This window comes from Heteronotia binoei, chromosome 15, assembly GCF_032191835.1.
Source record: "Heteronotia binoei isolate CCM8104 ecotype False Entrance Well chromosome 15, APGP_CSIRO_Hbin_v1, whole genome shotgun sequence".
Taxonomy (NCBI): Eukaryota; Metazoa; Chordata; class Lepidosauria; order Squamata; family Gekkonidae; genus Heteronotia; species Heteronotia binoei.
Window position 1 is genome coordinate 13,344,689 of NC_083237.1, and position 27,293 is coordinate 13,371,981.

At 48.1% G+C, this 27,293-nt stretch overlaps 2 protein-coding genes across 2 annotated transcripts in view; both read left to right on the top strand.

The window, feature by feature from the left end:
* Positions 1-588: 588 nt before the first annotated feature.
* ZNHIT1 (zinc finger HIT-type containing 1) lies at positions 589-18,906 on the top strand. The gene is made up of 5 exons (XM_060254615.1): positions 589-940; positions 10,439-10,609; positions 12,349-12,428; positions 14,106-14,275; positions 18,436-18,906. Exons 1-5 carry the CDS (start codon positions 919-921, stop codon positions 18,455-18,457), a joined length of 465 nt encoding a protein of 154 aa, XP_060110598.1. The 5' UTR covers positions 589-918; the 3' UTR covers positions 18,458-18,906.
* Positions 18,907-25,511: 6,605 nt separating this feature from the next.
* LOC132583070 (alpha-N-acetylneuraminide alpha-2,8-sialyltransferase-like) overlaps positions 25,512-27,293 on the top strand; it is a 13,594-nt gene continuing 11,812 nt past the window's right edge. The window contains exon 1 of the mRNA XM_060254735.1: positions 25,512-25,612. Coding sequence (XP_060110718.1) covers positions 25,512-25,612 — 101 coding nt within the window. The remainder of the gene's footprint in view (positions 25,613-27,293) is intronic.

Genomic DNA, 27,293 nt, shown 5'->3' on the forward strand with positions numbered 1-27,293 from the left:
TTCTTTTTTCTAATGGCAAACTAGAACTATGTTTATATGTGTTACATGTTTAAATCAAACCTCTGAGAAACCTATGCCCTCATTTTAACCCAGAGCTAACAATACAACAGACTCCGATTTATTGCACTTCACACTCAGGACACTTAATGGGTTTAGTACATGGACATCAATCTGCTATTCCAACTTAATCGTTGCTGTTTCAGTCCAGTAAACATAAACTAACAAACACCAGCCCACAACTTGTGACTCTTCTAATCTGCTAAAAAAACATTTCCATGACTCTGCATACTAACTCACTGCCCACCTTCTCTATATTTAGGACTGCTTGCCCTTCCATACTATTGTCTGATGAAGTGTGCTTCCAGCCAACGAAAGCTTACATTCGGAATAAAACTTTGTTGGTCTTAAAGGTACAACAACTTGACTCTTGCTTTGTTCTACTAATTCAGACCAACACGGCTGCCCACCTGGATCTATCTACATGGAACCCATGATTAGAACATCTCTGTTCGAAATATGGTGGAGTTTAGGACCCAGAGAAGCAATACTGGCCGTGCCTGAACTTATTCCATTGGCGGGCTTGAGAAGCGAACTCTCTAAAGGGGGCGTGGCTTCCAAGAGAGACGGAAATGTGGCTACCTCTAGCAAGATGGCCGCGCCCTGCTTGGTAGTAGGTGTTGCACAGGGAAAGAGATTAGAGTCCCCCGCAACTTGGACTTCCGGCGATAACTTGGGAAGCCACTATTAGCCCCAATTCTCTATGGCTTTAGCTAAATAAGGGGCCCAAAGTGAGATCTCTCTATCCTTTGGCACCTCTATGGTGGAAGCCGGCTACATTTTGCATCGGGAGATTAAGGGGAACATCCTGTGCATTTTATCCCGTTAAAGGCTGTTGCGTCGCTTTGGATTGCTTGCAGCATGGTGGAAAAGAAAGTATCAGGTATTTTTGGAGGAAGTGGAGGCTGGGGGCAGAATGAGGGGTGAGGAGAGCCTGTAAGATGAGTGTGCCTTGCTTTAGGAAGGGGCTAAGACGTTGGAAAGCTACCCCGAGAATCTTGCTGGGCTCTAAGGTGCTGCAGGATTCGAATCTGGCTCTTCTACCTGTAAACCAGCACGGTTCCCCTCTGAAAGTCACTTTACGAAAATTGCTCTTTGTTCCAAAGTATCTTAAGGCAATGACCGTTCCCTTTGTACAGGCTTTTCTGGGGTGAACAGCCTCTTTAAAAAAAAAATTAAAAGAGGGTAGGTGCATCACGCTAGCCCTCATTGAGTTCCACAGCACAGAGTCAACCAACCGTATGGTAGGGTTCCCGACATCCAGGTGGGGTCTGGAGATCTCCCGGAATTGCAACTGATTTCCAAGTGACAGGGATCAGTTCCTCTGGAGAAAGACGGGTGCTTTGAAGGGTGGACTCTATGGCAGGGGTGGCCAATGGTAGCTCTCTAGATGTTTTTGCCTACAACTCCCATCAGCCTCAGCCATTGGTCATTCTGGCTGGGGCTGATGGGAGTTGTTGGCAAAAAAAATCATGGAGAGCTACCGTTGGCCACCTGAGGTCCCTCCTCAAATTCCTTTTCCCCTCCTGAGGTCCCTCCTCAAACCCTGACTCTGCTGAGGTCCCTCCTCAAACCCTCAAATTTTGAGAAATTTCCCAGCCTAGAGTTGGCAGCCGTACCTGATGCATCTCTTGCGATGTGGGTGCGATAAATCTGACGCTGTTTTGTGCTGAGGTGCAATGCGGCTCATCCCTGAACAACATATAGCTCTTGCCTGCTACGGAGTTAGATGCCTGTTCCGTCAAGCTCGGTTGTTTTTACTCTGATTGGCAAGAGATGTTCAGAGGTGGTTTGCTGTTACCTGACTCTGCATGGCAACTCCTAGCATTCCTTGGTGGTCTCCCATCCAAAATGTTGTTGTTGCTGCTGCTATTGTTGTTAAACCACCCTCCTCTTTGAGATAGGGCTCAGGGTGGCATGCAACGGTAAAAACAAAATGCATACATAATTTCGTAATTCAAAGCAATCAATGCAATTTTTGGAATTAAACCAAGTAGATGGCACTAAGTTTTAGTTGTGCCGCTGCCTCGTGGGGGAGGGAAGCAGAAGATACAGCTAGGCAAAGAAAGGCAAAAAGCAGAAGTGCCAGTCAGTTGGAAACCATCACTGTCCTCACCTCTTGAGTACATGGCAGATTCTGTGCCGTTAAACGAGGGATGGCCAAACTTGCTTAATGTAAGAGCCACATAGAATAAATGTCAGATTTTTGAGAGCTGCAAGACATGAAAGTCAGATGTGAAGGAAGGAAACCAAATAGATGGGGGAGGCAGAGGTAGAAAGAAAGCAACTTTAAATACATTCTTCAAGCCACTGCCTGGCTTGGCTTGCAGAAGTGATTTCAAGAGAGAAATGCCTTGTCCAAACAGGCAGACTGTGTGGTGGAGGCTTCACCCACAACATGGGTGAAAGAGCCACATGTGGCTCCCGAGCCACAGTTTGGCCAGCCCTTTGTTAAACTGCAGCTTGCCTATAGGGCATATGTGGTCCTCATAAGGCACCTGAGCCGAAGGAGAAGGCCTTCTTACACTGTCCCCATAATCTGCACACGGCTTGGAAGGCTTTTGAGCTATGGGATATGGTTTTCAGGTAGGATTGAGCCTTGGCATCTTTCCCAGGGAAAATGGAGAGAAGCCTGCTGTGTAGAATCAGCATCCACAAGAAGGGAACCATAGAAGCTCACCTCTGTGTGGATTACACCTGGTTTAAGATAAGAGATACCCAGTAGGTTTATTTATTTAGTAGGCTTATATTCTGCCGTAAATGGGCTTAGGGCGGTTCACAACATACAGTAACAACAATAAAAACCTGCAATTAAACAATACATTAAAATTAAACAAGTAAGAACAAGGTTGTTTGGGTGAAGGCAAAAGGCACCTCTCGGTTTGGTTGAGGACAGTGATGGTTTTCATCTGGCCGGCACTTCTGTTTTTTTGCCTGGCTGGTACTCTAATCTTCTGTCTCCCCCATGACCTATTTGTTTACCCTCCAGGACAATTAGTTGGTTAACTGTGTGGAGCAGGTTGGTGGACTAGATTGGGTAGAAATGTGGTAAATAATAAACATGGTATAAAATGACATGCAGGTTTTCTGGATAGTTTTCGGTGTGTGGTCAGGTCGGCCTGTGGTCGAAGAGCAAGAGTCCAGCGGCCCCTTTGGGTACCAACAAGATTTTCTAGGGTTTAAGCTTTTGGGAGTTAAATCTCCCTTCGCCGGAGGTCCTCATCAGGTTCGTCGGAGGTTCATGCAAGAAAACAAACAGGGAAATGAAGTAAAAATGGGATTGATCAGGATGTGATGGAGAATCCCTCTCCTTAAAGTGTTTGGACTGTGGACTGTAAAAAAAAACAAAACCCCTTAATAATACTCTAGTATAATTGCAAACAGGAAGGACCAGTTTATGCTTCCTAGTTCTGTTGCTGGGACTTTAAAAAAATCCTTTCAATTAAAATATTTGGACCATTAAAAAAAAACCCCTTTATGAAACCCTAGTTGCAGAGTTTTCTGGATGACGCTTCCGTCCTAGATCCCCACCAGTCCAGCTTCCGCCCGGGCCATGGGACAGAGACAGTGCTGGTCGCCCTGATGGATGATCTCCAGCAGCATCTGGATCGAGGTGGTTCGGCAGTACTGTTGCTGTTAGACCTATCGGCTGCGTTCGTTCGATACAGTCGACCACCAGCTACTGACCCGCCGCCTTGCCGACGCAGGAATTCAGGGGCTGGCCTTGCAATGGCTTTCCTCTTTCCTTGAGGGTCGGGGACAAAAGGTGGTGATTGGGGGAGAACTGTCCCAGAGACACCCACTTAATTGTGGGGTGCCTTGGGGTGGTTCTCTCCCCAATGTTGTTTAACATCTACATGCGCCCCCTTGCCCAAATTGCTCGGAGGTATGGGCTGGGTTGCCACCAGTATGCTGATGACACCCAGCTCTATCTATTGATGGCCGGCCGGCCTGACGATGTCCCAGAAAATCGGGACCTGGCGCTACAAGCCGTGGCAGGTTGGCTCAGACTGAGTAGGCTGAAGTTGAATCCAGCAAAGACAGAGGTCCTTTGCCCAAGCTGTGGCGGCCTAGGAAGGGAAATCCCCCTACCGGTTTTTGATGGTGCGCCACTGGAAACAGCATGCAGGGTCAAGAGCCTGGGGGTACTACTGGAGCCTTCTTTATCAATGGAGGCCCAGGTAGCAGCCACTGCTAAATCTGCCTTTTTTCATCTTAGAAGGGCGAGGCAGTTGGCCCCCTTCCTGGAGCATGATGACCTGGCAGCAGTGATTCATGCAACAGTCACCTTGAGGTTAGACTACTGTAATGCCCTCTACATGGTGCTACCCCTGTGCCGAACCCGGAAACTGTAGCTAGTGCAGAACGCGGCAGCCAGACTGTTGTTTGGACTCCCTAAGTGGAAGCCTAGGCTACGGGAACTGCACTGGCTGCCAATTGTGTACTGGATTCGTTACAGGGTGCTGGTTATTACCTTTAAAGCCCTATATGGCCGAGGACCTGCCTACCTTAAGGACCGTCTTTCCCCATACGTTCCCCAGAGAGTACTGAGATCTGGCTCACAAAATCTGCTGACAATCCCTGGGCCGAAGGAGGCCAAGTTGAAAGTTACGAGAGAGAGGGCCTTCTCGATTAACAGCTCCCCACTGGTGGAATCAGTTACCAGAAGAGGTACGGGCCTTGCGGAGCCTTAACCAGTTCTGCCGGGCCTGCAAGACCACCCTCTTCCAGCTGGCTTTTTAATGTGGAATGTTACTGTCGTCATATAACCTCACTCGACCTAGAGGAGGTCGACAGGATCCTCTCTATTGCACGCCCTACAACTTGTGATCTAGACCCGTGCCCCTCCTGGCTAATTAAAGCTTGCCAGGAGGAGCTGAGATGGCCTATACGGGACATCATAAATAGATCTCTTTCGGAGGGTTCTTTTCCAACCCCTCTGAAGGAGGCAGTGGTCCGCCCCCTCCTGAAAAAAGCTACATCAGACCCGGCCGAATTGGCTCACTACCGGCCAGTCTCAAACTTGCCCTTTTTGGGCAAGCTTATAGAGAGGGCTGTGGCGTTGCAATTACAGAGCTTCCTGGATGACGCTTCCACTTTAGATCCATTCCAGTCCGGCTTCCGCCCGGGCCATGGGACAGAGACGGTTCTGGTCGCCCTCATGGATGATCTCCGGCGACACTTGGATCGAGGCGGTGTGGCAGTATTGCTGTTGTTAGACCTTTCAGCCGCGTTCGATATGGTCGACCACCGGCTGCTGACCCGCCGCCTCGCCGACGCAGGGATTCAGGGGTTAGCCTTGCAGTGGCTTTCCTCTTTCCTGGAGGGTCGGGGACAAAGGGTGGCAATTGTGGGGGAGCTGTCCCAGAGACACTCACTTAACTGTGGGGTTCCTCAGGGAGCAGTTCTCTCCCCGATGTTATTTAACATCTACATGCGCCCCCTTGCCCAGATTGCCCGGAGAAATGGGCTGGGTTGCCACCAGTATGCGGATGACACCCAGCTCTATCTATTGATGGACGGCCGGGCCGCCGATGTTTCTATAAATTTGGACTGGGCGCTGCAAGCCGTGGCAGACTGGATCAGGTCGAGTGGGCTGAAACTGAATCCAGCGAAGACAGAGGTCCTTTGTCTAGGACGTGGTGGTCCAGAGGGAGGGATCTCCCTTCCAGCTTTTGACGGTGCGTCACTGGTACCAGTGCGCAGGGTCAGGAGCTTGGGAGTGTTACTGGAGTCTTCCTTGACAATGGAGGCCCAGATAGCAGCCACTGCCAAATTCGCCTTTTTCTACCTTAGGCGGGCGAGGCAGTTGGCTCCCTTCCTGGAGCGCAATGACCTGGCAACAGTGATCCATGCAATGGTCACCTCGAGGCTAGACTACTGTAATGCCCTCTACATGGGGCTGCCCCTGTGCTGAACTCGGAATCTGCAGCTAGTGCAGAATGCAGCAGCTAGACTGCTATTGGGCCTACCTCGGTGGGAACATGTGCAGGCTGGGCTGCGAGAGCTGCATTGGCTGCCAGTTACTTACCGAGTTCGTTACAAGGTGCTGGTTGTTACCTTTAAAGCCCTATATGGCCGAGCACCTGTTTACCTTAGGGACCGCCTCCATATGTTCCCCAGAGAGCACTGCGATCCAGCTCACAAAACCTTCTGGAAGTACCTGGGCCAAAGGAGGCCAAACTAAAAACAACTAGAGAACAGGCATTCTCTATAAAAGCACCCCAATGGTGGAACCAACTGCCGGAAGAGGTGCGGGCCCTACGGGATATTAACCAATTCCGTAGGGCCTGCAAAACCGCCCTCTTCCGGCTAGCCTTCCAAGATGGAAGCTGAAATGAATACCATGCCATCACTAACATCAGCAATCGAGATAGGAAAATGATGAGATTATTTTAGATTGATTTTAGACTTTTATATTATGTAAATTGAATGGTAAATTTTAAATGCTATTGAAATGTATAACTGTTTTATTGTTTTAACATGGCTTTTGCCACATTCTGTAAGCCGCCCTGAGCCTGCCCCGGCGGGGAGGGCGGGATATAAATAAAATTTTATTATTATTATTATAATATAAAAACTGTGTTATATCAAGATCGTAGCACCAAACTAATCTGTGCTTTAAATTGTTATTTTTAACTGTTGGTTTTAAATGTAATAGTATATTTAATTAAGAATTAAGATGTAATTGGGGTATTTTATTATTGTATCATGGTAATATCGGTATTTTATGCTATGTAAGTCGCCCTGAGCCTGCTTTGGCCGGGAGGGCGGGATATAAATTAAAATTATTATTATTATTATTATTATTATTATTATTATTATTATTAGTTTAATTGCAAACAGGACCAGTTTATGTTTCTCAGTCCTGGTGCTGAGACCTTTCTTAATCCTTCCAGAACATCTGTTACCAAACTTCCGGGGTTGGAAAATGGCGAGCTGAGTTGCTTTCCCTAATAGGGGCAGGCTGGCACTTCTGTTCAGGGTAGTAAAAGGCAAATTAATGCCTTCTGCCTACATTTCTCAGCTAGAGAATTGTCCAAGATATGCACAGATATTTTGAGGAGACTTACCTTGGAGAGCCAGTTTGGTGTAGTGGTGAAGTGTGCGGACTCTTATCTGGGAGAACCGGGTTTGATTCCCCACTCCTCCACTTGCACCTGCTGGAATGGCCTTGGGTCAGCCATAGCTCTGGCAGAGGTTGTCCTTGAAAGGGCAGTTGCTGTGAGAGCCCTGTCCAGCCCCACCCACCTCACAGGGTGTCTGTTGTGGGGGAGGAAGGTAAAGGAGATTGTGAGCCGCTCTGAGACTCTTCGGAGTGGAGGGCGGGATAGAAATCCAATATCTTCTTCTTCATCATCTTCTTGGCTGAAAGGGAGTCCCGGGGGGTGCTAATTGAGGCTTTGAGGGATCTCCGGAGAGAAGTTGCATATTCATCATCTGCAGAAGTTTCCAGAGTTATCAATTTGGCATAAGCTCGACAGGATCCAAACCTTCTTTTACAATTTTAAACATCTAATCTACAAAGGAGTGGTGTTGATTTGGATAAACTACGGAAAAAAGGTACTGATTGCTATCTCTTCATTCCGGGACTAATTAAAGTTAAGCAAAACAAAAGTAAAAGGTGGGAGTTGGAAATACTGAAAGCCTGAAAGGAGAAGAAGATAGGGGGCTAAATTTGAACTTTGTAAACTTAAAAGACAGTGTTAAAAGAAGAAAGGAATTTATTGTTTAGTCTATCTGTGGTTGAGGAGGCAGCCCCATCGTCACACATCTGCAGTGTTCACAGTCAACACAGGAAATACATCAGATATCGTGAGATTTCTCTACCAGTGAAACGAGATTTGAAGGCAAGAAAGCAGGAAGTATTGGAGGAAGAAGAAGGAAGTCAACGAAGCGAACATCCTACTCTAGGATTATAATACCAGAGAGAAACATCGGTGGCCATTGTTGTTGGGAGGACTAAGTTTTAACATTGTTTTTAAAGTGATTGGGACTTTAAAATTGGTGGAGCTAACAGATTTGGCAATTAAAAAATTACTACTGTTGGATAGCAGATAAGAAGATTTGTACTGGTAAAAGGGGAAAAAGAAATTTTTTTTAAGTGAAGCAAAAGTTGTGACTGCCATTTTGGGAGAAATAAAAACTTTAAACATTAATATCTGAGCCTGGGAGGCTCAGAGGACAGTGAAATTGGGTGCATTGGAAAGGGCAAGCTTCACTTTATCAAACCTGATGGTTCAAATTTAAATTGGTGAGATCAAAATTTTGATTTTTTTTTTTTACATGTCAGACCCGAAACAAACTCGTGCTAGGTCTGCTTCAATAGAGAAAATGCAAGCCCAATTAGATCAAATGGAAGCTAGGATAACGAAGGGGGTGAAAGAAATGATAACTGCCTCTAAAAAGAAATAAGAAAGGATATTGAGGACTCAAAGAAAGAATTAAAAAAAGAAATAGAGAATCTCAGAAATGACACTGTGGTAATAATCTTGGGATACGAATTTAACAAAGTTGCAGAGACTTTTCTGTTGGGATTACAAATGGAAAAATTTCCAAAAGAAGATAGAACTTTATGCGCAGTTGTGGAAGCAAGAAAAATTACCAGAGAAATGGGATTGGATTGTAAAAGTTATGACATGGAGTGAAATGGACAAGTTAACCAGAACCTTAAGAGACTATGATTTAGAAGTATTTAAGATGGAGTGGGAAAAGTTCAGAAGATACGTAGAAAAAGAGTGGAAAATAAAAGGACATTGGACAATTTTTGATAATGACTAAGTACAAGAGGGAGGAGGATATTAATTTTGGTTCTTATTTATTAAGGGTACCTTTAATATTAAGATTTTAAGTATATAACACCGGCGGGGGTCAAGTAACAGGGGGAGGGGTGGGTAGAAAGTAATATATGGGATAGATTTTAAAAAAAAGTAATTATTACATTGAAATTTATTACCATATGTTACTAATAAAATTGTTTGAAACCACAGAACATCTGTTACCAATCTGGTGCCATTGTTCCCTGTCTGGACCAAGTGACTTCTCCCCCTTAGCATGCCACAATGAATGTCTGCAAATAAAAGTTTTGGAGTGCTGTGGCTCAGAGCTGCCAGTTTGTAAGACTAAGTGTTCCGTATTGTCCTGCTCCTGGTGGCTCAAAGATAGTTGAGAGGGGCCGTGGCTCAGTGGCCGAGCATCTGCTTTGTAAACAGAAGGTCAGTCCCAGCTTTTCTGGGTAAAAAGATCAGGTGATGCGAACGACCACTGCCTGGAGATCTACTGTTAGTTTAACTAGACCAGGAGTGGCCAAACTTGCTTAATGTGAGAGCCACATAGAATAAACACCAGACCTTTGAAAGCCACAACACATGAACATCAGAGGTTTGACAGTCATGAGGGAGGGAGGGAAGAAGGAAGGAAGGAAAGAAAGAAAATAGATGAAGGAAGGGAGAAGTGGAAAGAAAGCAACTTTAACTTTAAATGCGTTCTCTAAGCTGCCGGCTGGCTTGGCTGGGAGAAGTGATTTAAAGAGGCAAATGCCTTCTCCATGCCAGCTGATGGGGTGGTGGGGGCTTCAAGAGCCACACAATATGTGAAAGAGCCACATGTAGTTCCTGAGCCACAGTTTGGTCACCCCTGGGCTAGACTAATCTGATTCAGTATAAGATGAGGGGTCTGGAGTATAGGGTGAGGGATCTGGAGACCAAGTCCTGTGGAGAAAGTTTGAAGGAGCTGGGCATGTTTAGCATGGAAAGGAGGCTGAGAGGTGATATGATCGCCATCTTCAAGTACTTGGGAGTAGAGGAGGGTGCAGAATTGTTTTCTGTGGCCCCAAAAGGTAGGACCAGAACCAACAGGTTGAAAACTGGAAGAGTTTCTAGCTCAACATTAGGAAGAACTTCCTGATAGAGCGATTCCTCAGTGGAACAGGCTTCCTGGGAGGTGGTGAGCTCTCCTTCCTTGGAGGTGTTTAAACAGAGGCTAGAGGGCCATCTGAAAGCAATGCAGATCCTGTGATTTTAGAGGGAAGTATTTTCTGCATTCTGAATGTCCTGCATTGTGTCGGGGGTTGGACCAGATGACCCTTGAGGTCCCTTCCAACTCTATGATTTACGATTCTAAGGCAGCTTCCTGGGCTAAAGGGCAAAGAGCAGAGGTGAGACGTGGCAGAGTAGCATAAAGTTTTCAAACAGAATGTGCGGTTGGGCTTCAGGAGTGCACTGTGAAGAACAGGAAGGCTGCCTCTGCTGGCTGTCCTTTGAGGGGTGATGCCAGATGAATGGCTGGTGGTACTGATGATGAGGGCTCCAAAGAGTTGTTGTCAAGATGGTGCCGTGTCAGTTGGTTGGCATCACGGCCTCCTCTCTCCTCTTTCCCTCAGCACGGTCCCAGGATCCCAGCCAGCGACGCATCTTGGATCGGGCCACCCGGCAGCGGCGTCTGAACCGCCAGCTGGAGGCCTTGGAGAATGACAACTTCCAGGATGACCCTCACGCTAACATGCCCCAGCTGGTGAAGCGGCTGCCGCAGTTTGATGATGACGCCGAAACGGGTGAGTTCTGGGGTGGGACCTGGTGGCTCTTGCCCTCCTCTCACGAGGACTCGTGTCTCTCCTCTCTGCCAGACAGGCTCTGCCGCACAGTGGTTAGAGAAGGGAGTCCCCAACCTTTTTAAGCGTGACATAGCATGATGGATGCGGCCACAAAATGGCTGCCCCAGCTTACCTTTAGTCATGCAGTGAAGGTGCTTGTGCTGCAGTGGCAGCCGCTGCCAAAGCAGCCTTTTTTCAAATCTGCACAGCCAGTCAGAGCCAGTTTGGTGTAGTGGTTAAGTGTGCAGACATTTATCTGGGAGAAGCGGGTTTGATTCCCCACTCCTCCACCTGCACCTGCTGGAATGGCCTTGGGTCAGCCATAGCTCTGGCAGAGGTTGTCCTTGAAAGGGCAGCTGCTGTGAGAGCCTCCCAGCCCCACCCACCTCACAGGGTGTCTGCTGTGGGGGAGGAAGGGAAAGGAGATTGTGAGCCGCTCTGAGACTCTTCGGAGTGGAGGGCGGAATATAAATCCAATATCTTCATCTACCTCATAGGGTGTCTGTTGTGGGGGAGGAAGGGAAAGGAGATTGTGAGCCCCCCTGAGACTTTTCAGAGTGGAGGGTGGTATATAAATCCAATATCACCATCAAATCTCCAGCAGCCAATCAGAAGCCTTGTTGGGCAAAAGCCTCAACTGGCCCCTCCCACTTTCTAAAAGTACTCGGCGAGCGCCAGAAAAGGTGTTGGCCGTCAGTATGTTGGGGACCCCAGGGATAGAGGGTAGGACTAGGATCTGGGAGACTTGGGTTCGAATCCCTGCTCTACCATGGAAGCTTGTTGTGTGATCTTGGGTCAATGTCATGCCCTTGCCCAACCCAACTCACCTCACAGGGCTATTGTGAGGATATAACAGAGGTGTGTGTGTGACATATGCCATCGTGGACTCCTTAGGGAAAAGGGCAAAATTTAAAAAACAGGCTAGAGAGGCAACTCCAAAACGAAAATTGGAGGAATAGAATGGGAACAAGTGAAAAAAGGAAGGGAAACCGAGAAATTAAATTAATTTGTTTTTATTGATTTACTTCATCTTACCTCACCTTTCTCCCCAAGGAGGGCCCACGGTGGCTTTCATGTGGCTCCCATCCTCTGTTTTATAGCATTGTGTTAACCTGAAAGAGTGTAACTGTCCCAAGGTCACCCAGCGAGCTCCCATGGCAGAGCAGAGGGTTGAACCTACCCCTTTCTCGATCCTAGCGCAATGCTCCTAACCTCTATGCCTGAGTAGCTCTGGTCATGCCGACTTTGAGAGAGCCAGTCTGGTGTAGTGGTTAAGTGTTTGGACTCTTACCTGGGAGAATCGGGTTTGATTCCTCACTCCTCCACTTGCACCTGCTGGCATGGCCTTGGGTTAGCCATAGCTCTGGCAGGGTTGTCCTTGAAAGGGCAGCTGCTGTGAGAGCCCTCTCAGCCCCACTCACCTCACAGGGAGAAGATATGGGAGATTGTAAGCCGCTCTGAGTCTCTGATTCAGGGAGAAGGGCGGGTATAAATCTGCAATTCTTTGAGCCTTGCCAAGTCTTTCCCTGGAAGGAATCTAGGAATCGGTGAGATCCGAAGACACCCCCTTCTAGACTCTGTCTGGGCATCACCTGTCCAACTGGCTTTGTGGCTAATGCACAGCTGTCTTGTCATCATAAGTGCTCGCTGATGCCATTCTCCCCCCCCCCCCCCAAATAAATTGTTATCCATGTTTACAGGGAAGAAAAAGAAGAAAACCCGCGGGGATCATTTCAAGTTGCGTTTCCGCAAGAACTTCCAGGCTTTGCTGGAAGAACAGGCGAGTGCTGATCATCTTGTTTCCCATTGTAGGGCTCGGGCAGGGTGTGGAACTTGGCTATTTGTTGTGGGGGTTTTTGCCTTTGTGTGTGTGTTTGTCTTTTGCTGACATTCAGAGCTGGTACCGGATTAACTGTCTGGCCACTGAGCAGTTGGAGTCACGCCCTTACAGTTGATCTTTGAGAGAGTGAGCCAGTTTGGTGTAGTGGCTAAGTGTGCAGAGAGCCAGTTTGGTGTGGTGGCTAAGTGTGCAGAGAGCCAGTTTGGTGTAGCAGCTAAGTGTGCAGACTCTTATCTGGGAGAACCGGGTTTGATTCCCACTCCTCCACTCGCAGCTGCTGGAATGCCCTTGGGTTAGCCATACCTATTGCAGGAGTTGTCCTTGAAAGGGCAGCTGTTGTGAGAGCCCTCTCAGCCGCACCCACATCACAAGGTGTCCGTTGTGGGGGGAGAAGATATAGGATATTGTAAGCCACTCTGAGTGGAGGGCGGAATATAAATCCAACGTCTTTGTCTTCTTCTTCTTCTCTTCAGTTTTAAAATCCTCCTTCTGGGGAGCTAATGAGGCTTAGATGTGCAATACCCCTGACTTAGATAGCCTAGGCTAGCCTGGTCTTGCTAGATCTCAGAAGTTAAGCAGGGTCATCACTGGCTAATATTGGGGTGAGAGACCACTAAGGAATACCAGGGTTGTGATGCGGAGGCAAGCAGTGGCTGCGCACCTCTGAACATTTCTTGCCTTGAAAATCCTACCAGGGGTGTCGAACTCATTTGCTATTAGGGCCGGATCTTGCCCTTGTCGGGCCAAGCCATGTGTGTCATAAAATGTAGTGCCAGGTCAGGGAGATAAACTATAAAGGACACAGACAAATACACACACTCAGCCTAATCCACCTCACTGGCTTGCTGAGCCTCAGCCAACAGAAGGAAGAGAGGCTTGGCTCGGTAGCTCTGCTGTGCAATTGAGAGAGCTTGGCAAAACTAACTCTCCTTCCCCTCACTTCCTCCCCAAGGGAGGAGCCCTGCTCTGTAACTCCTGTGCGATTGAGCAGGCCAGGCAAAGCAAGTTGTGATGCAGAAGGAAGCAAGAGAGGGAGAAGGGAGCAGATGACAGTGAGTTGCTCACGGGCCTGATAGGAGCCCTCCGGGGCCTGAATCAGCCCCCAGACTGCATTTTTGACACCCCTGCCCTACAGGTCATCGTAATTGAACTATGGCTTGATGGCACTTTCCACCACCAGATGTAATAAAGCAATTTGTATTTTATAACAATGGCAATCTGTATCATTGGGGATACTAGGGGATTGACCCTTGGTACTTCCTGCGTGCAAAGTACATTCTCTCCCACTGGCCACAGCCCCTTCTTGTTTGGGTCATAGCTGTCTTCCCGTCATCTTCCTGTTGAGAACCACTTTGATGTAGTGATTAAGAGCGGTGGACTCTGATCTGGAGAACTGGGTTTGATTCCCCGCTCCTTCACGGGCAGCCAGTTGGGTGAACCTTGGGTCAGTCACAGCTATCTCAAAGCTGTTCTCTCAGGAGCAGTTCTCTGAGAGCTCTCTCAGCCCCCACCTGCCTCACAGGGTATCTGATGTAGGGAGAGGAAGGGAAGGCGATTGTAAGCCATTCTGAGTGAAGGGCAGAATATAAATCCAGCTCTTCTTCTTCTCTTGCACAGAACCTCAACACGAGCGAAGGGCCCAACTATCTCACAGCCTGCGCGCCTCCTTCTAACTTGCCCCAGCGTCACTTCTGCACTGTCTGTGGCTTCCCCTCAAACTATACTTGTGTGTCCTGCGGGGCCCGTTACTGCTGCGTGAAGTGTTTGGGAACACATCAAGAGACTCGGTAAGACATGCATATAGGGCTTTTTTTTATAACAGGAACTCCTTTGCATATTAGGATACACACCCCTGATGTAGCCAATCCTCCAAGACCTTACAGGGCTGTTAGTACAGGGCCTACTGTAAGCTCCAGGAGGATTGGTTACATCAGGGGTGTGTGGCCTAATACGCAAAGGAGTTTCTGCTACAAAAAAAGCCCATGAACTGCCTAACTAGTTGCCTAGGGCAATTAGGAATGGGGAAGGGACGGTGGCTCAGTGGTAGAGCATCTGCTTGGGAAGCAGAAGGTCCCAGGTTCAATCCCTGGCATCTCCAAAAAAGGGTCCAGGCAAATAGGTGTGAAAAGCCTCAGCTTGAGACCCTGGAGAGCCACTGCCAGTCTGAGAAGACAATACTGACTTTGATGGACCAAGGGTCTGATTCAGTAGAAGGCAGCTTCATATGTTCATATGAAAAAAGAATAAACCCCCTTCACCTGCAGGAATCTCATCCAGATGACCAGGCCAGGAAGGTGTCCATCAGTTTGTTTTTTTAAAAGAAGTGTGCTTTGAATGTACTTTTCCACATAATAACAGGATAAAATGGAAACTTGAACCAGGCGGTCCCCTGTGTCTGCGAATGTCAAGGTAAAGGAAAACTATTGTGTGGGCTCCATTCCCTCAGCCGCTGAAGGTGCTGGGCATTTCCCTCCAACTACAGCCTAATTTGGTCCTTGAACCTCTTCAGTCTAAATAATTTCTCCTTGTTTTGTAACTGCTTTCCCCGCCGGGCCCTCTGAAATCTCATTTAACACTACCCACTAGACCTGCTTGACACTTGGAAAGAAGCTTTCTTGGGCTTAGCTAAATTAGACTCTGGCAGTGGATTCAAAACTTATTTACCGTATTTACCGGCGTATAAGGCGACTGGGCGTATAAGACGACCCCCCAACATTTCCACTCAAAATATCGAGTTTGTTATATACTCGCCATATAAGACTACCCCCTCTTCCGCACACCTTCCACACACCAAATAAAAGGTAAAAGAACATCCAGCCCGCCCCTGCATCTCCCTGTGACCGGCACTTGTGCTCATGTGCGAGCTCTGCATAGACAAGGGGCGGGCCGGAGCACCGCTGCTTCCCGCCGAGCAGAACGGACCGGTCACGCCGAAAAGGCTGGCACCCTTGTCTCGCTGCTGATGCTCGCCGCAGCCATGCTGATGACCCGCCGCGGCCGCGCTGGATACCACGCGATACTGGACGGTATGTAGAATGAGGTGGGCGGGCATCGGAAGGCCACTATGGGCAGCTATGTCTATCCCAACTGAAGTGCATCCGTCGTATAAGACGACCCCCTCACTTGGAGGCATGTTTTTCAGGGAAAAAGAGGAGTCTTATACGCCAGCAAGTACGGTACTTAATTTATATCCTGCTGTGAGGGACTGGCCAGTGTCAGCTTGGGAGGGGGTTCCCAGTCACCTTCCTTCAGTCCCTCAGGCACACATACAGGAATCCTGTCAGAACTCTAAAAAAAAAGGCACCAGACGGTTTTAAATTCAAAAACCAAAGAAAATATTTATTGTATAACACAAGGCGAGGGAGAGGGATAAAATAATATTGTTTAGATCAATATTTTAAAAAAGGCAAATCAGTTGGCAGCAGATGGTTGGCAAAATTATTAATGATTAAACACCGAGATTTGTCAGGCTGAGGTAAAATCTGAATATATAACTGGCAGAAGATTTTTAAAACTACCAAACAGGCAGGATTCAGAATTCTGTGACAGGCAGGCAGTGCCCACTGGGCACTAGGAATGCTTTGCAGTTTGGTTGATATAGCCCTAGACCAGGGGTGGCCAAACTTGCTTTACGCATGAGCCACATAGAATAAACATCAGATGTTTGAAAGCCACAAGACATGCATGTCAGATGTTTGAGAGCAGAAGGAGGGAAGGCCACATTAAACCCTGTGGGGGCCCCTAGGCAGTCAAAATCTCGGGGGCCCCCTCGCAAATTATCTCAGATTTCAAGCGGCTGCCCCCCCCCACCTGCGGCCCCTGCTGCATCCTGAAGGCGCCTTCTCAAAAGCCCCTTTGACAAAGTTGTGGGGGAGGGGCAAAGAGAGGCAAACTTGGTGATGACGCCAGCAGCAGCCACACCAGGCAAGTCGGGCAAAGAGTGGCTCAGTTGCTGGCTGCACGTGCAGGCTGGGAGGGCTGCAAATAGGAAAACGGGGGGAGGGAAGCCAGCCCGGGGCCCCTAGAGGTGTGGGAGCCCATAGACCAGTGCCTACTTGGCCTAATTGTTAATCCAGCCCTGGAAGGAAGGAAGGAAAATAGGAGGTAGAAAGAAAGCAACTTGAACTTTAAATGCATTCTTCAAGCCACCAGCTGGCTTGGCTTGGAGAAGTGATTTAAAGAGAGAAATGCCTTCTCCAAGCTGGCGGATGGGGCAGTGGGGGCTTTGAGAGCTACACAATATGTGTGAAAGATCCACATGTGGCTCTCAAGCCGCAGTTTGGCCACCCCTGCCCTAGACTTTGGCTATTCAAATAATAAAAATAACAAACTGACAGTCACTCTTTCCACACACAGAGAGAGAGAACTCCTGACTGGTGCCAGATTAATTTTCCCTCACAGACAGTCCACGCTAGCTTCCAGGACTCACACCTCTGAGAGCTAATACCAGCCCCTCACACCTGGTGTGTCTCAGCCCCAGCTAATTTTCTGGTCTGAATCTTGGGTAACTTTGCTGACCACCAGTCCTCCCTTCTGAGTGTTTTTGTGTGATCTCAGTTTGTACAAGGAGATAGCCTAGATGTGCTGGCAAAATCTCCCTCGGAGAGTTTCCTTCACAGATGGTGCTTGGTTTTGCCCCCTTCTGCCTTCAAACTCTCTCTCTCAGACAGAAGCTCAGCCCAGCTGTGTCTCCACAAGGAACTCAGCCCCATTGGCTGTTCCCAGCTTCTTGTCCAGTTGTTTTCACAACTGACCAGCCTACACCTCAGTCTTCACGCTCCAGACTCTCTCTGAAGACTTCTCTCCCTGAAGACTTCCAAACTAGAACTAAAAAAACCCTGAGGCATTCTCTGCCAAGCCTCTTCATTTCACTACATTTCACTACATTTCATTTACTACGGCAGCATCTCAGCCAATCGCTGCAAGCCTGTTCTTCAGCTTCTCAGGCTAAGTTCCTGAGTCCGTCACACCTGCTTTCCTCCCCTCTGTTTTATCCAAAATTAGCTCTAGCCTAGAAACGCCACTGCCAGTACAAAATTATGTCACGCAATAGCCAGAAAGTGTTTGTACACCTTGAAATCAGCTGTTACGTCATCATTTTGGGTTTTTTTAATTTGCTGAAGTATGTCAATGTTTTAGAAAAAAACTTCTTTGGGCAGAGGCTTATTTTGCTATGGAAATAATCTATTCAGAATGGTACCTGAAACAAATACAAGTCCAAACAGATTCCCCAAAACTTTCCCGGGGTGTTGAGCCCTTGTTTTTAAACATTTATTAGTACAGCATTCCCAGCAATCAGAGGGAAAAAAATCCAAAATGGCAGATGGCTCTTTTTGCCAAGTTAAGACAAGACTAGTTACACTAAGGGAAGACACTTGATGACCTTTATTCCTTCCCTGCTTTATAAATGTTTAGCAGTACTCAGGGGTCGTTTTGTAGAAAAATAGGTGGTGGAGCACATTAGCATAACTCATTAGCATATGCTGCCCCCTCAACCAAAAGCAACCCAATGCAAGAAAGGAGAGCCCCAGGCGAGCGAGGCCTGCTTGGACTGGCTAGAGATCCAGCCAGCCCAAGCAGGTCTTGCTCACTGGGGCTCTCCTGGCCCACTCCCCTCCCCAGTCAAAAGACCAGCACGCCACCCGCTGCCCAAAATCAGATAAGAAGGGGAGAAAGGGTGGTGTGGGCTTCTCCAGGGGTTAATCAGGGCTGCTGGGGGCATGGCAAAGCTCCTGGTGGCTGGCTGGCTGCCCACTCTCCTAATCCAGGGATTGTTATGCAGCTGCATCTCCTAGTCAGTGGACAAGATAGGTGGGGAGGAGGAGGGGGAACCCTCAGAAAGGTTCAGGAGCCTGGCTCTTGTGAGCTCCTGCTGAATCTGAGGCCTGGCAGTACTCATACTTGGACTTGCTTATAGGCTGAAACTTCTGCTGTCTCTCACACACAGGTGTCTGAAGTGGACAGTTTGACCTGCGTCCTGAGGAACTGCCGTTTGCTGGCCTGTATGTGGGATTTGTTTGAGGGCTACCTTTTGCTGGTGGATCTGTTCAGCCATCGGGGCACCTCACTTTATCCTATTGTTACTGAAGTGTGGTAGACTGGGTGCTGAGTGCTGAGTCTTCCACTAGTGTCTAAGTAATAAAAACAAGGTGTTTATCGACTTTTGTCTGTGGAACTTTGCTCATTCCTTCACCGGTCATCTAGAGCGGTTTGTTTTGCTGGTGATGTTCATTTGCTCTTTTCTTAAAGCTGAAAAGTCACAGTTAATGTCGATTTGGTGCATTAGAGCCTGGCCCAAAGGTTGTCTTGTTATGGAAGCAACGTGAACAATCCACAGGAATACACAGTGTGTCAAACAGGAAAACAAAAACTACTGTGCACTAGAATTTGGAAAATAAACTTATTTACAATTTTGAAAGACTCAACTCCATTATTTCATGAGGCAATACAAGCTGCATACGTTCTTCGCTACAGAAAAAAATTGTTTCCAAACTCAGTGATTTGACACCTGTTGTTTCTCAGCGTCACCTTGAAATTCACAACAAAGTGCTTGGTGCAAATCTGATACGAGTCTGTTGGAGTTAACACAACTTGCTCCAGGAATGAAAAATTTCCACAAATAATCACTCCTCGACACTTCCGCAACCTCAGGATAGTGTTTCACAACCAGGTTTCCTCAGGAGTCATTCCAAAGTACACATCCAAGTATTTGTATCATTCAAAGCATCAACAGTAACAAAATTTTATTTTTCAGCACATGCTGCTGTTAATTACCTTCCATAGCAGCATTGAAGGCTGATACAGAAGGTAATCAACAGCTGTGTCTTGTAGACTATGTATAAAGATTGGAGGAAGCCTGGATCAATACGGAAAAGGGGTGGCCAAGCTTGCTTTACATAAGAGCCACATAGAATAAACGTCAGATGTCTGAGAGTTGTAAGGCATGAACATCAGATGTTTGAGAGTCACAAGACAGGAAGGAAGGAAGGAAATAGATGGGAGGGGAGAGGGAGGTGGAAAGAAAGCAACTTTAAATGCATTCTCCAAGCTGCTGGCTGGCTTGGCTTGGAAAAGTGATTTGTAGAGAATGCCTTCTCCAAGCCAGCCAATGGGGTGATAGGGGCTTGAGCCACATGCGGCTCCTGAGCCTCAGGAGGATCATTATAATGGATTCTGGCACTACTGGAACAATTGAATTTTGTTAATAATATAAATGGTCCCGAGAAGGATTCCATATTCGAAACGGTTTCCATAACTGGACCGGCTCGCTGTTGGACTATCTGCAAGGAAACTATATGATACTTTGGCATTTTTGCCTTATGTGGACAATAGCTGCGACAAGCAACTGACATGGCTTTCCTTTTGTATTCTTTCTAATTGTAATGTTCTCTGGTGATATATGATGAGCCCCATGACACAGAGTGGCAAAGCTGCAGTGCTGCAGTCGGAGCCCTCTGCTCACGACCTGAGTTTGATCCTGGCAGAAGCTGGTTCAGGTAGCTGGCTCCAGGTTGACTCAGGCTTCCTTCAGAGGTCGGTCAAATGAGTACCCAGTTTGCTGGGGGGGGGAAGTGTAGATGACTGGGCAATGGGAAACCACCCTGTAAAAAGTCTGCCGTGAAAACGTTGTGAAAGCAACGTCACCCCAGAGTCGGAAATGACCAGTGCTTGCACAGGGGACTACCTTTACCTTTTTATGGTGATATATGGTGACATTTGTTGTTATATTTGGGTATTTCGTGATATTTAAATACATTGCTATTGAATTTTTGGTACACGGAGAGTTGGTTGTGTATTTCTGTAGCTTTTCCTCCTTCGTGATTCCGATCCTACTGTGACAAACTGTTAAAAGTGGCCAGGATACCTATTCCAATCCAGTTTGGTGCAGTGGTTAAGTGTGCAGGTTCTTATCTGGGAGAACCGGGTTTGATTCCCCACTCCTCCACTTGCAGCTGTTGGAATGGCCTTGGGTCAGCCACAGCTCTGGCAGAGGTTGTCCTCAAAAGGGTAGCTTCTGGGAGAGCTCTCTCGACCCCACCTACCTCACAGGGTGTCTGTTGTGGGGGAAGAAGATCAAGGAGATTGTAAGCCATTCTGAGACGGATTCAGAGAGAAGGGCAGGGCGGAAAGTGAAAAGTTGTTATGTTTGAACACACACACACCCCCGATTCAGAGAGAATGGCAGGGCGGAAAGTGAAAGGTTGCTATGTTTGAACACCCCCCCCCCCCCCCCCGTGGCTATATTTGTAGGTGAGGATTTGGCTGAACACATACTTCGATGGCAGGAAGGAGAGGCAGGTAAGCAGTTAAAAGGAGCAACTGAGTTCCAACACTCTCCCAGAGTGGTCTGTAAAGAGGCGAGAAAAGCTGAAGATTACAAGAGGAAGGGCAGAAGATCTCCACAGGGCCAGCATCCTAAGGTGCCAGGACAGTTGAGGCAGCTGCTTAATGGTAGCTCGAGCTTTGAAACTACCGATGATAGTTTAGTGGAGCACTTTGAAACATGAGTCACGCTCACTGACTACGAAGTGGTGAGAGATCCACAGACAAAAAAACGTTCTCTTGGGTGTGGTTTAGTAACCTATTCTGGCATGGAGGAGGTAATGTAAAGTGAGCCAGTTTGGTGTAGTGGTGAAGTGTGCGGACTCTTACCTGGGAGAACTGGGTTTGATTCCCCACTCCTCCACTTGCACCTGCTGGAATGGCCTCGGGTCAGCCATAGCTCTCATTGGAGTTCTCCTTGAAAGGGCAGCTTCAAGGAGAGCTCTCTCAGCCCCACCTACCTCACAGGGTTTCTGTTGTGAGGGAGGAAGATAAAGGAAATGGTGAGCCGCTCTGAGATTTGCAGTGGAGGGCAGGATATAAATCCAACAGCATCATCAAAGGCTGCATTTGCTGCTCAGCCACATAAGGCAGAAGGATGGGTGGTGGGACTAAAGACAGCAGTGTCTAGTAGTTGCCAAGTCCGACTCAAGAAATATCTGGGGACTTTGGGGATGGAGCCAAGAGACTTTGGGGTTGGAGCCAGGAGGAAGGGTGTGACAAGCACAGTTGAACTCCCAAAGGGAGTTCTGGCCATCACATTTAAAGGGACCGTGCTCCTTTTAAATGCCTTCCCTCTATTTGAAATAATGAAGGATAGGGGCACTGCCTTCTGGGGCTCATAGAATTAGGCCCCCTGGTCCAATTGTTTTGAAACTTGGGAAGGTTTTTGAGGAGACGTACCAGATGCTATGCTGAATATTTGGTGCCTCTATCTCAAACAACAGCTGCTCCAGAGCCCCAGATAACCATGGATGAGTTTTCCATTATACCTTATAGCAGGGCTAGGGAACATTAGCTCTCCAGATGTTTTTTGCCTACAACTCCCATCAGCTCCAGCCAGCATGGCCAATGGCTGGGGCTTATGGGAGTTGTAGGCAAAAAAACATCTGGAGAGCCACTGTTCCCTATCCCTGCCCTATAGGAATCAGTCTTCATAGGGAATAATGGAGTGCCCAGCAGACATCTCCCCCCCACTCCGCTTTCTGATGACCCTGAAGCGGTGGGGAGGGCCTCCAAACGGGGTATCCCCTGCCCCCACTTGGGGATTGGCAGCCCTAGTGTCTAGGGAAGGTTCTGTGAGACCTGGTGCCCACTTAACAGGGAAAGTTATTTGCAGGGGGGACCTAAGGACACGGAAGAATGTGATTAAACCGAATATTTTGAACAATCTGGCAAGATCCAAACCGTAAAAAGTAATGGAAAATAGGCAGAGTGGAAAGAAAAGAGGGTTTGCTTTTGTGACATCTGATGGTCGTGATGCGGTTGACACATTTTTTCCTCAGAGGTACCACAGCCGTAAATGGATATCACTGTGAGCCATTTCGAAGCAAGAAAAGCAAACTGCTACTGGCCAGAGAAATCGGTGGAGCTTGTGACCATTCGCCACCTTACTGTCTAGCAGGGGTGTCAAACTCATTTGTTATGACATAAATGAGACCTTGTTGGGCCGGGCTGGGCTGTGTCAGGCCAGGCCGGGCGTGTACCTATTTAAGATTAGGTAGCAGAGATAGGAAACTTTTTAAAGGACACAAACACGACTAAAGTTTTCTTCTTTTTTTTTAACTTAAAACATGCTTAAAACGTTAGCACTTTTTGGTCATAAAAGTGTTTTCTTTGTTGTTCTTCCATGGGATCCAGGGAACTGGGCAAAGGAAGCTCTGGCTCTTTCTCTCCCTCCCCAGGGGACCAGGAGGGGGAGGAGCCTCAACCGATGGAGAAAATCGAGGTTTTGCTCTGTAGCTCCTGTGCGACTGAGCAAGCCTGGCAAAGCAAGCTGAGATCCAGAAGGAAGCAAGAGAGAGGGAGAAGGAAGCAGACAAGAGCCAGTTGCTTGGGGGGCCTGATAGCTCTCCAGGGGCATGATTCGGCCCTTGGGCAACATGTTTGACACCCCTGTGTATATGTCCTTTCTCTAATGTTGTCATTATTGCTAATGTTTACTTGAGTTCACCATTTAATAATTTAAGAAGTTGTATACATTGGGTTCTAGGTATGATTGCCGTTCCCGTAGTATGAAGACTTCCTTGATGGGGTCAGATTGCCAGATCCCATGATTTGGTCTAGCGGGGCGGGGGGAGGGGTAGAAGGAGGTTGTCATGATCCTAGGCCTAGTGAGGCTTACAGGGACGCCTGGATAGAAGTAGCTACAGGGGCTCCATTTCCCAGGATCCCTTCTGTCTCTCTGATTGGGTGGGTAGCAGTTTTGGAGGGAAAACTTGCCCAGAGGGGTGAGACCTGGGAGGGAAGCCATTAAAAAGCCGAGTTTCAGTTATTCTTTCCGGAAAAGAGAGCCAGAGAGGGAGCCTTCATCCAAGGAAGGTGAGTTAGTTTGCAGTTAGAAGAAGGGGATGCCTAGTTAGATGCGTCAGGGCTTTGATTTCTGTGTACCAACTTTTACTGTTTCTTTCCCCCCTACATTTACTGTTGCGCACTTAAAAGTTTTCCAACACGCTTGCTTGTTTGTTTGAGCACTTAAACAATAAATTTGATAACTGCCTGGGTCTGCAGGCCTCTTCATCACAGAGAAAAGTTTTTTGCTAAGAAGGAAGGTTTGGAGATTGGGGGGTGCTCTGGGCCCTCCCAGGCAGACCCAGAATTAGGGTTGCCAGCCTCCAGGTGGGGCCTGGAAATCTCTCTAGTGTAAGGTTGCCAGGTCCAATTCAATAAATATCTGGGGACTTTGGGGGTGGAGCCAGGAGACACTGGGGTGGAGCCAGGAGCAAGATTGTGACAAGCACAAATGAACTCCAAAGGGAGTTCTGGCCATCACGTTTAAAGGGACTGCACACCTTTGAAATGTCTTCCCTCCATTAGAAATAATGAAGGATAGGGACACCTTCTCTGGGGGCTCATAGAATTGGATTCCCTGGTCCAATCTTTTTGAAACTTGAAGGGTGTTTTGAGAAGAGGCACCGGATGCTATGCTGCACATTCGGTGTCTCTACCTAAAAAAACCGCCCTCCCCCTTTGAGCCCCAGATGCCCATGGATCGATTCTCCATTATACACTATGGGAATCGGTCTCCATAGAGAATAATGGAGCACCCAGCAGACATTCCCCCCCACCCCCACATACACTTTCTGATGACCCTGAAGTGGGGGGAGGGCCTCCAAACCGGGGGATCCCCTGGCCCCACCTGGGGATTGGCAACCCTACCCTAGCGTCAGCCGGAATTGATTTTGGTTCAGATCCAGAAGCTTTGTTCTTGGGCATGCTGAAATGTGGCTGCCAGTGTTTGGGGGGTTGAAAGATCAATAATTCTGCCACCAGAAAGGCCAGCAGGGGCCAATTTTATGTGATTGAGGTGGGTGACTGGACTCTTCCTGAGGCTTTTCCTGAGGACTAAACTGCCAAATCCGGAGATCCCCCACTGGCACCTGAGGACTGGCAAGCCTAACTCTGTGACATTCAAATCCTTCTCCAGCCTCCACCCCCAAACCTCCGGGGATTTCCCAACAGATTTGGCCACCCTAGTGGGCGCTGGGCTTTCACAGATCTGAGACCAAACAGGTTACAGAAGGAGGACAACAACCCGTTGCGGAGGCGAGGCTTCCTTGTCAGGCAGACTTCTTCAGTTGACTCTGGTGAAAACTATGCTTCTTGTACCAGCTCGTGAAACAGCTTCAGAGGTCCGTCCCTGGCAGGCTTTTTCGTGAGGTGGCGCTGGGCTCTCCTTCCTTGGGGGTTTTTAGAAGAAGATATTGGATTTATATCCCGCCCTCCACTCCAAATTTCAGAGTTTCAGAGCGGCTCACAATCTCCTTTATCTCCCTCCCTCACAACAGACACCCTGTGAGGTGGGTGGGGCTGAGAGGGCTCTCAGCAGCTGCCCTTTCAAGGACAACTCCTGCGAGAGCTATGGCTGACCCAAGGCCATTCCAGCAGCTGCAAGTGGAGGAGTAGGGAATCAAACCCGGTTCTCCCAGATAAGAGTCCACACACTTAACCACTACACCGATCTGGCTTTTTAACCGAGGCTAGATGGCCATCTGACAGCAATGCGGATCCTGTGGATTTAGGGGGAGGTATCTGTGAATGGATGAGCCCTGTGGCGCAGAGTGGTAAAGCTGCAGTACTGCAGTCCGAGCTCTTTGCTCACAACCTGAGTTCAATCCTGACAGAAGCTGGGTTCAGGTCGCTGGCTCAAGGTTGACTCAGCCTTTCATCCTTCCGAGGTTGGTAAAATGAGTACCCAGCTTGCTGGGGGGGGGGGAAGTGTCGATGAAGGCAATGGCAAACCACCCTGTAAAAAGTCTGCCTTGAAAACGTCGTGATGCGATGTCACCCCAGAGTCGGAAACGACTGGTGCTTGCATAGGGGACTACCTTGACCTTTTTATTTGTGAATTTCCTGCAGGGGGTTGATGACCCTGGAGATCCCTTTCCGCTCTGCGATTCTATGACAGATCCAGGAACCCCAGCCAAAGCGAGAAGACAGTGAGACCCCGGCTTGGTCAGGGGGTCAGTTGACTTCTGTGCTATGTACCTTCACTTGCGGTTTGGAAAATGGAACTTCGTGCTGGGCACCGGCTTGATCTTCCTCGTCAGCTTCGCTCTTTCATTGCTGAAGAGAACAACCTGGTGAGTCATGGAGCTAGTCGAGCTGGATTGGGAAAAGGGGCTGGAGCAGCACGGCTGTGGGGGCTCGCTGCTGAAGTGGACAGTCGCAAGGGCTGGGTTAGGGGCCAAATCCCACCAGCTGGTTGAGGCAATGTGGTGTCGTGGCTAGAGTGTCCCATGAGGATCAGGGAGACCTGAGTTCAAATTCCTACTCTGCAATGGAACTTGCACGGGCCCATAATTGCAGGGCTTTTTATACGGATTAAAACAAAGGGGTTCAAAGCATCGAGGAGACGAGAGAACAGGGATAACAGCTCTTTATTAGGGGCAACATGGTAGACGGCTGCTCCTACGAGACTGAAGACTGGGCCAATGGGGCCAAACAACTACTGGTTCCCACGCAAGCACGTTATGGGGTCATTCAAACAGGCAGGGGGCTCGTGATTGGCGTAGGGCAGCAGGTATTTGGAGCCTACCGTCCATTGTTCCCAAGTCCCCAAGCTCTGCTCTCATGGCTCCAATGAACCAGGCAGGAATACCTTGGTCATCCTATACTAAAACCACATACGTAAGATCGAACTACTCAGAATTCCTCACAGGAAGCGTTGGGAGGTTAATACGGACTCAAGGGCGGTGAGGTTGAAATCTGCCTTCCTATCCAGCCAGCAATTAATTAGAATATTTGGCACAAGAATGTTTAAAACTCTGGATTTTGGTTTCCAGACATGGCTACTGATGGCGAAGGGGAGTCTGAGGATAACTTTTGAGTAGCGCTTGTCCGTTTGGGCGTTAGTGGGCTGTAAAGTCGCCAGCCTGCAGATCAAGAGTCAGTCTGGTGTGGATCAAACAAAGATCAAGAGTCAGTTTGGTGTAGAATTGTAAGACTGGGGTGCCCTACCATGTGACTCAGTGATGTTATCAGTGCGGGGGGTGGGGGTGGCAGATGTTAACCTTGCCTAGAGTGCCTGACAGTCTAGGGCAGGGGTAGGGAATGTTGGCTCTCCAGATGTTTTTGCCTACAACTCCCATCAGCCCCAGCCATTGGCCATGCTGGCTGGGGCTGATGGGAGTTGTAGGCAGAAAAACATCTGGAGAGCCAATGTTCCCTACCCCTGGTCTAGGGCCAACCCTGATAATGCTATACAGTCCAACTTCCAAAGTGACGGTTTTCTCCCGATGAACTGATCATTGTCACTTGGAGATCAGTTGTAATCCCAGAGGATCTCCAGCTACCACCTGGAGTTTACAACAAAAAGAAAAAAAACTCTCCGTGTAAAATGCAATTTTAACTTGTGAATAATAAGTATCAAAATACAAAACGAATATTATCAGTACATATCGCCAAGTTAAAACCTCATAAGTTACTCAGTGCTCCTACTGCCCTTATGGGACTGAAAGCCACTAAATTACATTCAGTCCAGTATTAAAAATAGGCGGTCCAACGGAGGACAGGTCCACTTTGCAAGCCGTTTCAGATTGCAAAGGATGCCTGCATCGCTGTCTCCAGGCTAAAGAGACCTAACCTCTTTAACTTTTCTTTCTGTTTAAAACACAATTTATTATACTGCAATATATTGCAATAACACATTATCCTTTGTTATTAAAAATTGATGCATATGCATTACATTTTCTCCATCCCTCCCCCTTTTAGTGACCCCCGGCAGTGTATTTTATTTAAATTTTTAAAAAGGTAATAAATTTT

Bases quoted from the DNA above. Each gene is read 5' to 3' on its own strand.
- ZNHIT1 (XM_060254615.1), top strand. From the start codon at position 919: ATGGTGGAAAAGAAAGTATCAG. The intron at 941-10,438 runs GTATTTTTGGAG...TCTTTCCCTCAG, and splicing joins GGTGGAAAAGAAAGTATCAG to CACGGTCCCAGGATCCCAGC. The intron at 10,610-12,348 runs GTGAGTTCTGGG...CCATGTTTACAG, and splicing joins TGATGATGACGCCGAAACGG to GGAAGAAAAAGAAGAAAACC.